The sequence below is a fragment of the Etheostoma cragini genome, chromosome 21 (assembly GCF_013103735.1).
Source record: "Etheostoma cragini isolate CJK2018 chromosome 21, CSU_Ecrag_1.0, whole genome shotgun sequence".
Lineage (NCBI taxonomy): Eukaryota > Metazoa > Chordata > Actinopteri > Perciformes > Percidae > Etheostoma > Etheostoma cragini.
In genome coordinates this window covers 5520551-5533805 of record NC_048427.1, presented here as the reverse complement: position 1 = coordinate 5533805, position 13255 = coordinate 5520551, and the positions used below count along the sequence as shown (strand labels likewise).

At 40.0% G+C, this 13255-nt stretch overlaps 1 protein-coding gene across 3 annotated transcripts; it reads right to left on the bottom strand.

Moving 5' to 3' along the window:
- Positions 1-2051: 2051 nt before the first annotated feature.
- On the bottom strand, positions 2052-11194 carry sncgb (synuclein, gamma b (breast cancer-specific protein 1)). 3 transcript variants are annotated; one of them, XM_034859504.1, is made up of 6 exons: positions 10804-11194; positions 7187-7228; positions 6935-7062; positions 5383-5400; positions 4374-4415; positions 2052-3276 (listed from the first exon to the last, which is right to left on the bottom strand). In XM_034859504.1, the coding sequence occupies exons 1-6, from the start codon at positions 10922-10924 to the stop codon at positions 3268-3270; spliced, it is 360 nt and encodes a 119-aa protein (XP_034715395.1). In that variant the 5' UTR covers positions 10925-11194; the 3' UTR covers positions 2052-3267. The 3 variants fall into 3 exon arrangements, with proteins under 3 accessions (XP_034715395.1, XP_034715396.1, XP_034715397.1); XM_034859505.1 differs by lacking the exon at positions 5383-5400 and having other exon boundaries at positions 10804-11180; XM_034859506.1 differs by lacking the exons at positions 4374-4415; positions 5383-5400 and having other exon boundaries at positions 10804-11181.
- Between the last annotated feature and the right edge of the window lie 2061 nt (positions 11195-13255).

Here is a 13255-nt window from a genome sequence, read left to right as displayed (position 1 = left end):
TACTATGCAATGCTTTTAAAAAAAAGTTTTTGTTTTGCTTTTTTCAACATGTTATACTATGATTTCTTTTGACTATTTTGTACATTACCTACTTTATAGTATGTCAAAAAAAAAGTAAATTGTGTAGTATATTGAAAATTCTCAAAAAATATCATAGTGTTGTATGTCAAAAAATAAAAATAATACGTCATAGTATAGTATGTCGAAAAAAAATCATAGTATAGTATGTCAAAAAAGTAAAATAAAATGTCATAGCATAGTATGTCGGAAAAAATCATAGAATAGTATGTTGGGAAAAGGAGAAAAAAGTCATAGAGTATGCCGAAAAGTCACAAAAAAAGTCAAAGTTTAGTATATCCAAAAAAAGTCAAGTGCAGTCATGGTGTAGCATGTCAAAAAGTATAATAATGATACGAAAAAAAAGTCGGAGTATAATATTTGGAAAAAGTCATAGTATATTCAGTTTAATTTGTCGCCACTCTGCATGCTTAGTACACTCAATATGGTTCACAATTACGTTTACCGTAACTCTGGCACACTGCAATTCATTTCTGAACTCAACATCACATACAATTCCCATACCAAGGGGAATTTGTACAATACATGAATGCACATTTTAAAAGCATTCGTTTTTACTTTTAACTCCTAGTGTTTGTGTTTTTGATATTTGTTGTGTTGCCGTGACATGTGAATCCCTCCCATCTATCTAATGACAACTTTTTTCAACATTTTTATAGTGTGTAGTAGAGCGAATGATACCTTATGGTATGCACTAACCATTAGAAATTTTAAGCTTTTCTCATAAGATGCACAATTATGAAAACAAGTGAAAAGCTACAAAAGGTCATGCACTACCATTTCATAAAAATGGCATTAAAAACTCAAATGCAGTATTAACTCTACTTTACGAACAGACATGAAAGTGTTGTGGATTTTCTATTTTTAAATCTCCGTAAGAATGCAAACAAGAAAATTTAGTTGGAGTCCACAGTTGATTTATTCCCCGTGGTCCCTTACTGGGAAAATCTAGCCCCAAATGTGAAATCAAATAAAAACTCAACTCCCGATCTTCCACATATTCAAATAAATTCTTGACACAGTTGCTTGATTTCAACAAAACCTTTTTAATTTCACTGGTACTGTTTATAAAATCAACGAGTCTGCTTTGATGCCAACTAAACATGGTGTGTGATTTTGTGTTTGTGTGTTTAAGGTAGGAATTGTGATTGTGTGTTGTTTAAAGTGTGCTGCGTGTGTTGGTACAAGTGTAGGGTAGAGTGTAATTTATATGCTTGTGAATGTCAGAGAATGCTTGATAAGGCAACATGCAGTCATCAGTTTCCATTGACCTCAAAGTAAAAACACACCAACCTGCTCCAGACACACACACACACACACACACACACATACACACACACACACACACACACACACACACACACACACACTTTGCTGGCTGGACCGGTTCTATGTCAACACACACACATATGTGTGCACATACATACAGTGCATACATACACACACTGATGCCGGGCAGACAAGCTGTGAAAAGGTGGCATCACACTGACTGAGAGGAGAAGGGAATTCTGTGATTGGCTGAGACAATTGATGGGTCGGAGCTTCAGAACCAAGGTTCAGACACTTGAAATACAAAACTACCTTAAAAACAACTATGCATCCCAGAATTCAAGCTGTACACGACCTACACATTAAGCTGAACCATGATAAAACTCAAACCTTCATGCTATTCTTCTAGCTGACCGATTCTCACTGAATCAATGTTTTCATCACAGAAATCAGAATGACTGACTAATGTCCACACTGCATTTTTCTCCTGATAGCATGCAAACCAGCTTCACAAAGACTAAAAAGCAACTACGGTACACAATAACAATATGTGATCAGTATCAGCTGCTCATATTTCCTCTTCAGTAGCTTTAAATTTGAAAAGATATCACAGATGATACAGATATTCTGTATCATCTTTTTTAACTCTTCATCAAAGCTGTTTGATGTTTGCATTGAGAGTGTTTCAAACCCAACATGTTTTCTTGGAATTGTTCTAATTGTATTGGGCAGCATTTAAGCACATTCCCCCAGAAATCAAACAGTTTGCAATGACATAGTCACCCGTTTTTAAGTTCTATAAATGAAGTGGTCCTGCATACATGAATACAATTTTTTCTGCCAAAGTTAGATCAACACCGGTGGAAAAGGAGTTGTCAGGGATTTTCCTGAATCAGAATCTAAGAATCAAACTCTGGTTCTCTTCTCACTTGAATGTCGCCATATATAGTTAACGTTGTAGTGACTCTTGTTTTCTCATGCATCGCACAAACACAATTCAAGGTTTTACTCTTAACTGCTGAGCATTTGTTTATTGCTTACTGATAAATAACCCTGTTTCTAAATGTTGAGACCAAACACACACTAAGCCATACAAAGCTACACAGAACAGCTGCTACTCTATAGTTACAACACGAGACAAGTCATTCTACACATCTGTTCATGCAGTTTACTGTGGCTAACTAACTGCTGCACACAACACAAAATGATATCTGTCATCAATGCACGATTCTCTGCACAAGCCTCTGGTTGATTTATTGTATACACCAGCAGCTACACATGCACAAACGCACACACACACACACACACACACACACAAACATACACACACACAGCAGATAATACACCCTCTCACACCCTGCCTCAGTCACTCAGTGAGCAATTGTTGTGGACTGCAGAGGCATAGCTTACACACAAAAAATGTCTTCTAGTTAACATGTTTGCCCAGTGTGTGTGTGTGTGTGTGTGTCTGTGCTGGCCTTTGTGGTACGTACTGTATGTGTGTTTCATGCATGTGTGGAATAAAGGTGTCTCTTTTTGTTTGTGTGTACATGTGTGTTTGTGTGTGAGGTTTCCCTATTGGTGGGTAGGCGTGGGGGATTGTAACAACACCAGGGTTCATATCAGGAGGACACTAACACACAGGTTTGGCGAGGGTAAGACGGCAGTGGAGGACAAGCTACAGGCTGCAGAAAATCAGAAGGGAGGAGACGGGGTGAGGACAGGTGGCAGGGGGCTGCTGCTGGGGGGGAGGCAGAGGGGGAGATAGGTGCTGAAATGCGGCATCCGGAAGAGTCTGTTTTATTTGATTTTTGGTTCTGTAAAGTCACAAAAAATATGTTGAACATCTGGAGTCTGATACAGCGAGGCGAGCGAGCGAGGAACCACTGGAGAGCACGGGAGGGGAGATCCTGAAGACGACTAATACCCCTGGAAGAAAAGAAGGAAAGGAGGAAGATGATGTCAGTGGTTGAATGCATATTTATATCCTGTATTTGAGAGTAGAGTACCACTGTGTGCCACAATGTAAAGGGGCATACAGGGGCACCACACAGATATTATACCCACCAAGATCCGTTCACTTGTCATAAGCAGTAGTGGAAAGTAACTAAGTATACATTTACTTAAGTACTGCAATTTCAGGGTACTTCTGGGGAAATATTGTACATTTGTACTCCACTAATTTAATCGGACAACTGTAGTTACTTGTAACTTTTCAGATTAACATTTTACATTTAAAAATATGACAAAACATATTATTTGCTTATAAGATACAGCAAATTTTAAAGATGGTAAAAATAGATGTATTGTTTGTGCACTTAGGGAGTTTTTTTTATTTTGTGTGAAATTAAAGGGAAGGAACTAAAACAACTTGATAAGAAGGAGTAATAAGCGATTATATTTTGACTTTAAAAAATCTTAATTGGCAAAAGAAATAGTATAAATATATGTTTGTAAGTTGCTGGTGTACCCCTTTTAAGTCCTTCATCCAAAACTGTACTTCCTTAATCCTAAAAACGTGAAAACAAAAAAATATTTTGGGAGCAAAATGGGCTTTTATTTCCAAAGTGAAAGCACTGCTTAAACAATGTTTTATTTCAGAGTGTTAAAGGAACAGTCACTACCTTTTGTCCATAAATTAAGTTCACGTATTCACTTATATAATCACCATTTGACTAGATAAAATTAAAGCAAAAACACATTATAAATAAATTATTTAGTGTTTTTGTCAACTATCCATTGTTGACTCTGACAATGTTAGCAAATTGGTGGAGTACTTTTTCAAGTCTAAACTAATGCACACACTATTTCAACTGGAGCACCTGAATAAAGTTATGAAAACGAATCTCAATGGGTATTAATGTATTTAGTTTCTCTCCATAGTTATGTTATTGTGCACTCAGCCAAGCAGAAGACAGACCAAAGCCGACAGCCAATGGGTCACACATCATCTGATTTGACTGAGCTGCTGCTTAGAAATCATCCGCTCTGCTTAATCCCAGCAGTCGTCTAACTGGTTCTCTTACCTCTCCTCCATCCCCACCCTGCTCCATTCCTCCATATTCTCCCTGCCAGAGGAAACAAGAAGAGTGAGAACAAATTTGACATAAAAGAGTTAGAGTTGAGAGGATGAAAGAATGAGCTGATGGCAGGGTGGAGAGCCTCAAGCACCAATGGCAATCTAGCTTGCCTTTTCCTCCTAGCTCTGATAAATTGAAGCAGTTAACACTACAAAGACCATGCTGCAGGATTGACTCAACTATTATTATCATGCTCAACACTTCCCAGGGGGTTTAGTTAGTTGATTAGAGCTACACAACATGTAAAAGGGTCAGACATCAAGTGCACAGGCCTGTTCAGCATTAGCAGTGCAGAGTAACTTTGGGCATTCCATGATATATTTACTGGCTTAGCTGACGTGCTGGAGATGTGGCCGAGAGCTTGTGTGTAAGTTTACGCTAAACAGGGGAGCTACAGGGTTAGAAATGGAGACTTTTAGTATCGTTGTTGCCTAAACCACACAAATGAGTGAGCATCTGACAGGTCAAAAGAAAATGTTTGCAATATTCGGGTTGAAAATTGTGAATTACTCACATAGACATTGTGTGTGTGTCTAGGTTTTTATACAGTCAATGGAAGCGTTTATTCAAAGCCTCAAATTTTGCTGGAATTTGTCCATTTTAATTCAGGAAGCATCACAACCGCTTCTGTTTTTTTCTTTTCCATTTTGACGCTCACTTAGTCTATTGTGGGTTGTTAGCTAATGTAAATAGAGCTACCAGTTTATTGGGTACACTTGTGCCATTAAAGGTAATCCAATACAAAAGTCCTGCATTGAATCCTACCTTAAAACATGATAGTTCTGCATGAAAAGCCAGATTTATTGCAGGTGTAATGGACTACATTGTAAAGGCATACATAATAAACTTGGTGCATGTAGCATGTTGCATGCAGAGTATCCCCACTCTGTCTCTCCTTCACCCCAGACCACCCCAGCATGACCTATGAGCCCACACTGCTCTGTCCAATAGGCACCTCGTATACAGGCTCCTCCTATCAGGGAAACACAGATGACACACACAAACAACACCAACAACCAAAGGTAAGAATAACGGCGACACAGAACAACACACAAGACAGGAGCACTGCCACAGAATTACCAACAAACTATTTTAAAGACATGCATGAAAGACACAAAAGTTAGATGTAATGCCATCTAACATCTGACAAAAGGACAACATAACATACGAGCAGAAGAAGGGCCATCAGTGTTAACTGTCATATTAAATATTAAACAAACATTTCAGAAAAAATGTTTTAAAAAATGCTCAATGTAACTGAGTTTTAATGGACGTGGGACATTATTAGAGCTGGGGAAAAACAGTACATAATACTCTTATACAGTACAAATACATACTGGTTTACATCCTCATATTTTTTTCATCCTTTTAGTCAGAAAAATAACCGATAAATCTTTACGATGCTGATAATGGATCATTTAGGCAAAGCTAGACTGATAAATCGGCCAAGCTAATAAGAAAGTAACAAAAAGAATGGGATACACAAATGCAAAACTAGGACAAATCTAAGTGATCTGTGTCAAGATATTTTTTGTTTATGTTAAACATCAGCTTATAGTATGTCCAAAAAAACAGCAAAATATCAATATCCGTCTCAGAAATCAATGTCATTGTGAACCGAACAACTTTGGGGCTTGGACTCTTGACAAAAAGAGAATGACAAAAAAAAGAAAAAAAGGAAGCTCTGTTCTATCTATCTATAATTTCAGTAAATAAATAACTGCATGCTAAAAAATAAGAGGGGAACTATTGCATGTTTATTTCAATTTTAGCACTGTTTTGATGTGTCAGTCTGTTAAAGGAAATCGTTTTTTATTACACAGTGCAGCGCTCTGTGTTTTTTATGGAGAAACAGCTCTGTCTACTGGATGACATTAGACCAACTGTCTTAAAGATCAGTCATTATTAGTATAAGGCAGAATTTAAGTTGAATCTGACTATGGTCTGGACCTACGAGTCTGTTTGAGTTTGTTTGAGAGACATACTGTAAATCTAGATCCATGACGTTCAACTTCCAGGATTGCTCTGTTGCTGCCAGAGATTCCACTGGAAGTCACTCTTTTTAACCACTCCTGAGATCTCTGTAAGGTTAATTGATACAGCTAGCCAGACTATCTGTCCAATCTGAGATTGCTGTTGCGCAACTAAAACAACCTTCGAACATACACGTTCCAACAATACAAGTTCCTTCCCAAAGCTATTTTGCAGCAGCACCGTGGCTCTTCCCGGCGCTCAGCCCCGCCCAAGACTATTGTGATTGGTTTAAAGAAATGCCAAAAAACCAAAGCATGTTTTATTTCTATCCTGGAAGGCTGTGTGGACTAGCCAGACCCTCCTCCACAGCGCGAGGGTCTGGCAAAGCGAGACTAGAGGGACATCAATTATAGTTCAAATCTTAGCACGGTGCTCCACACTGACATGTATCTGTGGTTGGTGGTCTAGTGTAGTGTAACATAGTTTTATTATGCAGTCTATGGGTATAACCCAGCGTTACCATGGTAACTGACCTGGTTCATCATCCCAGTCGACGCGCCAGCGTTCTCGACCCCCTCCCCGCTTGCCTGTAACACGTCGTTGGCCCCGGCCGCCGCTGCGTCGCCAACGATGTTGGTCTGATCTACGGTCCTGTTGGCCACTAAGAAGCAGAGTGAGGGACTGTTAGTGAAACTGTAACACTCAAATTTTGGACTATGACAAAACACGTATATTTCACCATGTGTGAGTAAGGGCTAGCAGGTAGCCTACACAGCATTACTTACCTGTGTTTACTGATGACACAACTCCCTCCTTTGTCTTATTGCCTGAGGATCAAAGAGATACAATCAAATTCATATCCATTACTAATTCACTGTTTCCTCCTTAAAAGAAAAATTACATGTTTTAAAATTCTCATGTTTTTTTTTGGCTTTCACTGAATAGTCTCTATATGCATGCATGTTTTCGTTTAGTTGTTTGTTGTTGTTTTGTTGTTTATTTATTGTTATTTAGTTTGTATTAATTTTTTGTAGTGTAATTTTCAGTGAGCGATGGTTAGGATGTGAGCATGACATGTTTTATTGTATACCCTTAAACCTCGGCTCATTGATGATTAAATTGCCTAAATGTATTAACTCATCTTGTAGTTTGTGAGAATAAACTTAATGCTTGTTAACTGATATTAATACTGAACATCATAGAAGGGCTTTGCCTCTAGGTTATTAGATCAATGTAATAATGGGATGAAGCTTATGACATTAACAGATTTTAAGGTTTCACCCATTGAACTTACTTTCATTTTAGTAGCTGCTGTTCCCCCCTCCCTGAGGCTTTCACATATCTTTTTGAGAGTGTTGGGTTATCAGTATCCATTGCTCTATCTAAAAATAGATTTAAAGACTCCGTGTCCTTTCAGTGTGACTGATGTGTTTCCCTAGTTTTTAAAAGTGAACGTGGTCCTTTTTCTTCGTCTGCTTATGTTGTTTAATATTCTGTTATCTTTCCCTTTCAACATGAGAATTCAGTGTTTGGTGTATAAGAGCTCTAAAAAAGCTTAGTTGAATTCATAATTTTATGGAAAACATCCTGTGAACAGCAGAGCCTCTCTGCATATCACTCTCTGCTCACCAACACTGTGCTCATTATAGTATGATCCCAAGCAGATTAAATGTTGGTTATATAATCTGCTGGAGTAAGGGGTAGAAGGAGGGAAATATCTGCTCTAAGAGATGAGAGGGAATAATGGGAGGAAGGTAAAAAACAAATAAGGAAAGGAAGAATAAATCTGTGGAATTACATGATGAATAAAATGCACACTGACTGTTCCCTCTTTTATGCGGATGCTGCCATTAACAGGATCCTGCATCCACCCGTCCTCTCTGCCTCCTGCTTCCCTCCATCTCTCCTCACGCTCCCTGTGCTACATGAGCCACGTGCCTAGTACTGAGCAATACTGCAGTACAGCCTATCACACACACACACACACACACACACACACACACACACACACACACACACACACACACACACACACACACACACACACACACACAGGAATGACACAGCTTCTTTCTCCCAGTCAACAAAGGAAGCCACCTGAGTGTCACTGTGAATATCTGCATGTGAGCCTGTGGTGATCATTCTGTCGTGTGTGTGTGTATGCATGAACGTGTAAATGAAATTATCAAATAAGATTTGGACAGAACCAGATGCCGTTATAAAGGTGATGTACAGGACACTGTTGAGCATAAACCCAGAACACGAAAGCCATTTTGAAATAATCCTGATAGGAAATCCTGGTAAAAAGCTTGCCTCAATAAATGTAGATTGCACGGATTAGAGTGTGTGAATGCATTTCCCACTTATGAAATAATTTCCAAATATATTGCTTTAGTCTTTTAAGGGAGGATTTGGGCATTAGCAGTCCTTATGTGATAAAAGCTCAGACATGTTTCTGATTTATTGAAAAATTGAGTGGTTGTATTTTTATTTACATGTTTTTAGCAATGTAGAAGATATCACACATGCATTGAGACATTCTCATGCATGCTGACTTACTACATATACCTACAAATACGTAGAAAATATAAAACATAACTATAAAGACTGTGGGCAAATACATACACCTCTGCTGATGACCAGATATTAAACCATTGATAAAAACTACACAAAACTAAATTCCATTATAAAACATTTAAAAACACGTGTTCACTGACTTGTGTTTTTTTATTTAATCACAGAGCCCATCTAGCTGTCAGTCCAGATTTAGCCTGTTAGTGAAAGCGAGTGTGCAGACCTTGATACAGTGTGCGCCCACATTCACACGCTGACGTATGCACTCTGCTGCAGGCAGATACAGTGGTTTATCGGCGCCATCGACCCTCCTCACTTCAGTGATCACATCTCCTCTCCCTCTTTTGTTCCTCCCCCTATGATCCGCATGTCCATTTTCTTTCCCCATCTCTTACTTTTCTCTCCATCTTTCAGTCTCCCCATATTCATTTTCAAGTGAGTGCCATCTCTCCACCTCCATCATCCCTCCATCACTGCGTGTCAACTGCCTCACTCTTTCTGCCCTTCCATCTGTTCACACAGGCGCTACAAGACTTGAAGCTTAAAGCTTTTTCTGACATAATAGCCCTCCCTAATCTCTCCCTGTTTTCTCTCTTTCTCTCTCCCACTGCATCCCACCATCGTTCCCTGTGATGGGTTGGCAGTGGGGTTGTTTTAAGAGCTGCGGGGGAAGGAAGGTGGTTAGTCATCAAAGCAGCACGCACTCGCAGGCAAAGGCTGCTGCTGCAACGCCATAAACACACGTTCTTGCATCAAGACGAGGATAGGGTGGAGGGGGAGATGGGAGAGCAAATTGCTGCAGTGCTCAAGTGATCATTGCCCTGTCTTCCTCACCTCCCTCCCACACTCCTTTCTTTCCCCATTTTCATCATTATAATAAAGATTTTTTAAGCTGCTGTGTGACGGTCAGTCAGAGTGCTGAAGGGACTGACTGTGGATGACGATAAAGACTTTCACTCTGCTGCCTCCTCACACACCCTCCCACTTTTACAATGCCCCTCCCCTCTCAGGCGGCCTAAAAGCCTGGTACTCGAGGTAACCTTGAGATGTGACGCATTTGCTACTTAAGCTAATATAAAAGTACAGGAAACCCCAGCATGACTAAAAAGCATCTGTCTGTCCTTAAACCTGCATCTTTATTGTGAATAAAAACATGTATGTAACCTATTTATTTATCTAAAATATATGTGAATTTACCTAAAGAAATGCATGGGAATGCATAGTCTATTAAATTCAGGCCAACTCTATTCTGTAAATTCAAAAAGGCAGATAAAACAAGTCCCTGGAGACTTCATCGCTGCATTAAGTCCATCACCAGACATCCCTCTGCAACCTGCTCTACAAACCATTCAATAAAACATGACAGGAGATGTAAGCTTGAGGCAGCTCCATCACATGATCCTGCAGAATCCCTCTCTGTCTTTTGTTCTCTTCTTTTTCTTTTCTTTTTTCCGAAAAACAGACAGACCAGTCCTCCACCAGCTTCTGTCCTGATACCTAATTACAACTTTTTCCATTTCCATCTAACTACCCCTCCACACTCCATCTATCCTTCACTCTTTCAGACCCCCACCCTCTAGCCCTGCACCAGTCATGCAGCAGTATTCTTTCAGTGCTCTGTCCATCCCCACTTTCTTTCTTTCATCTCTTCCTCCTCCCTCCGGTTCTGTCGCTTCTAAGTGTCCCATAGGACCCCACCTCAAAATGGTGAAAAAGCACATGATGCAACCCCACAACAAAAAAACGAGTACATCTCCTCCAAAACTTACCCACTTTCCATTTTTTAATACAACTCGGTGCAGCTCCACAGACAAGATGTGTTACATACCTACATACATCACCCCTTCCTTGGTTTTGGCAGCTGCCTCCTCCATGCCGGCTTTGGTCTTCTCTGCGGCGGCCACCACACCATCCTTGGCCATGGAGAACCCCTTCATCAATACATCCATCTTGGGCGACGAGACGGCTGGGCTCCCTCTGCTCCAAACGGGCCTTGCTGGTGCTTACAGTGAGTGTGCAGAAGAGATGATGTGAGAGTGTGTATGTCAGTGTGAGTGTCTGGTGTGTGTGTGTGTGCGCCAGTGGCTCCTCCTCCCTTTGGTGCTTCAACAGAGGGCTGTGAGGACCGCACAGCAGGGCTACAGCACGCAGACTGAGTGAAAGAGGGGGGAGGAAACAGTCAGTATGCACAAGATGGTGAGAAGAGGAGGAGCAGAGACAGCCGGATGCTGCAGCATTTTCAAGTCATGCTGCAACCCCGCGCCTCAGCCACACCTCCACCTGTCATCCATCTTTCTCCTGATGATTCTCACTCATGCTCAATGCAGCCACCGGCATGCTGCTTGCTGCGCATTTTGATTGACAGATTGTTCTGGACACACCTTTCTAGATGCTGAGCTTGTGAGCACTGTTACATAACCAACACAGCTTCAGCACCGAAAGTCTTTTTCATTTTTTATGTCACATGCCTTGTGAGATTTTGTCACGTAGTCTGTAATCACACAGCTAGTCCCAAATATGATTCTTTCATCCTTTTTTCTGATACCAACTACATGCACTGTATATCACCTTTTCTATGTATTTAATTGAATTGAATTGAATAAAAAATGTAAAAGAGGGCACCTACAGCTATTTGTATTCCTGTATGAGGAGAGAAAATGCTTTGTCACCTCCCTCTGACTAAGTCACAACTGCCCTCCTCATCCTCTTTCTCATCTCCATAGCTCTGTTTCTCTCGTACTTGGCAGCAGAGAAATTCTAGGGATGGTAGCTGCATTTTTGTTTCATTTATAAATTAAACAAGCAGGCACGCTGAGTAAAATAATTGGCAACACAAATAAAATAAGATGCTGCAACTCTTTTTCTTTTTGCATTCTGTCTATACCAATACCTAATAAAATGAAGGAGAGAGGAGTAACGTGATATGTGTGGAGCAGGGCAGTTTGCAGAGAAGAGGAGGTCTCATGTTTTAAATCTGGCTGTGCATAAGCCCACTGCCCTCTGGTGGCCTTGGCACATACAACATCATGACACTGCATTATTGTTGACTGAGGGTTCTTTTTAGACGTGCAAAAGACTATTTAAGCATTTGAGTCTCAAGTTGATTAAAACATTAACAATCCACATGTTAGGGTGTAGGGCCTACATAGTTTAAATGTGGTTTGGGCAGGAATGTAGGTTCCCTTCCACTGAATGCACACCTACGTTTTCCATAAAACACTTTGCAGCCTGTGCATGCAACGGATTATCAATCATACTGCCTTCTTCTATAAATGCTAGAATAAACCAGAAAAGACAACAAAACAAGACAAATTAACAGAATGACGAATGAGAATAATAACTGGACACTGTGGCAGGTGCAACACACAGCATTAACTTTCAAAGTTGTGTTCTGGAGAAATGTACTCACCTTTATGAGTCCTCCACAATCTACCAAACAAATGACTCGTCCACTTGGCCTCTCTGTCACTGCGCTCCTATAATGTTTTGAAATGCACAATCACTGGAGATCCTTTCTCCTTTGTGTTTTATGGTGAATGGCACTTGTAATACTAACCTTTAGGTGCATAACTCTACCTGCACCACTGAAGCCTAGAACAGGATAGTTAACGTTAGTCTGACTCTGTAATAAAATACGATAAATGAAAAACACAAAAAACAAAACTATAAATGAAAAAAACTGTGTTCATTAAGCAAAGACTGTAAGACAGGCTTTGCGTCCCTTAGGCCCTGTTTACACGTGTTGTTGCTATTTTCAGGATTCTAATTGGCCAACGTGAGCTTGAGCCCCTTTTTACAATGTCACCTACAGGTTTGGCATGCTTGTGACGGCATTGACGGCATATACACACGTGTACATTTAAAGAAACTTTTCTCTAAAAATTGTCATCTGTGCACAAGGTTATTTTTTGGAAACCAGAGGTTGAAATTTCCGTTTAGGAAAATAGATGCCCACGTGTAAGCGCAGCCATACCTGAGGTATGATTATGAAATTAGTATGTCATGATATAATAACAACACGTCACAGATTGAAGTGAGCTATTGCTTTTACAAAGCGGTCATCAAGTATGACAATATGAAAGTTATAGTTATAGTTTTTAAAATAAACAACATGTTCACAACAAAATTGCCCTCCTAGCCTGGCCACACATTCCAGCGGTGGCTAATAGCTAACATTAGCCTACACTAGCAGCTAGCACAGACTATCTCTTTTGCCTAATGCTTAAGAAAGGCACACAATAACACAGTGTTTCCATGTGACTTTTGTTTTTACTCTGTAA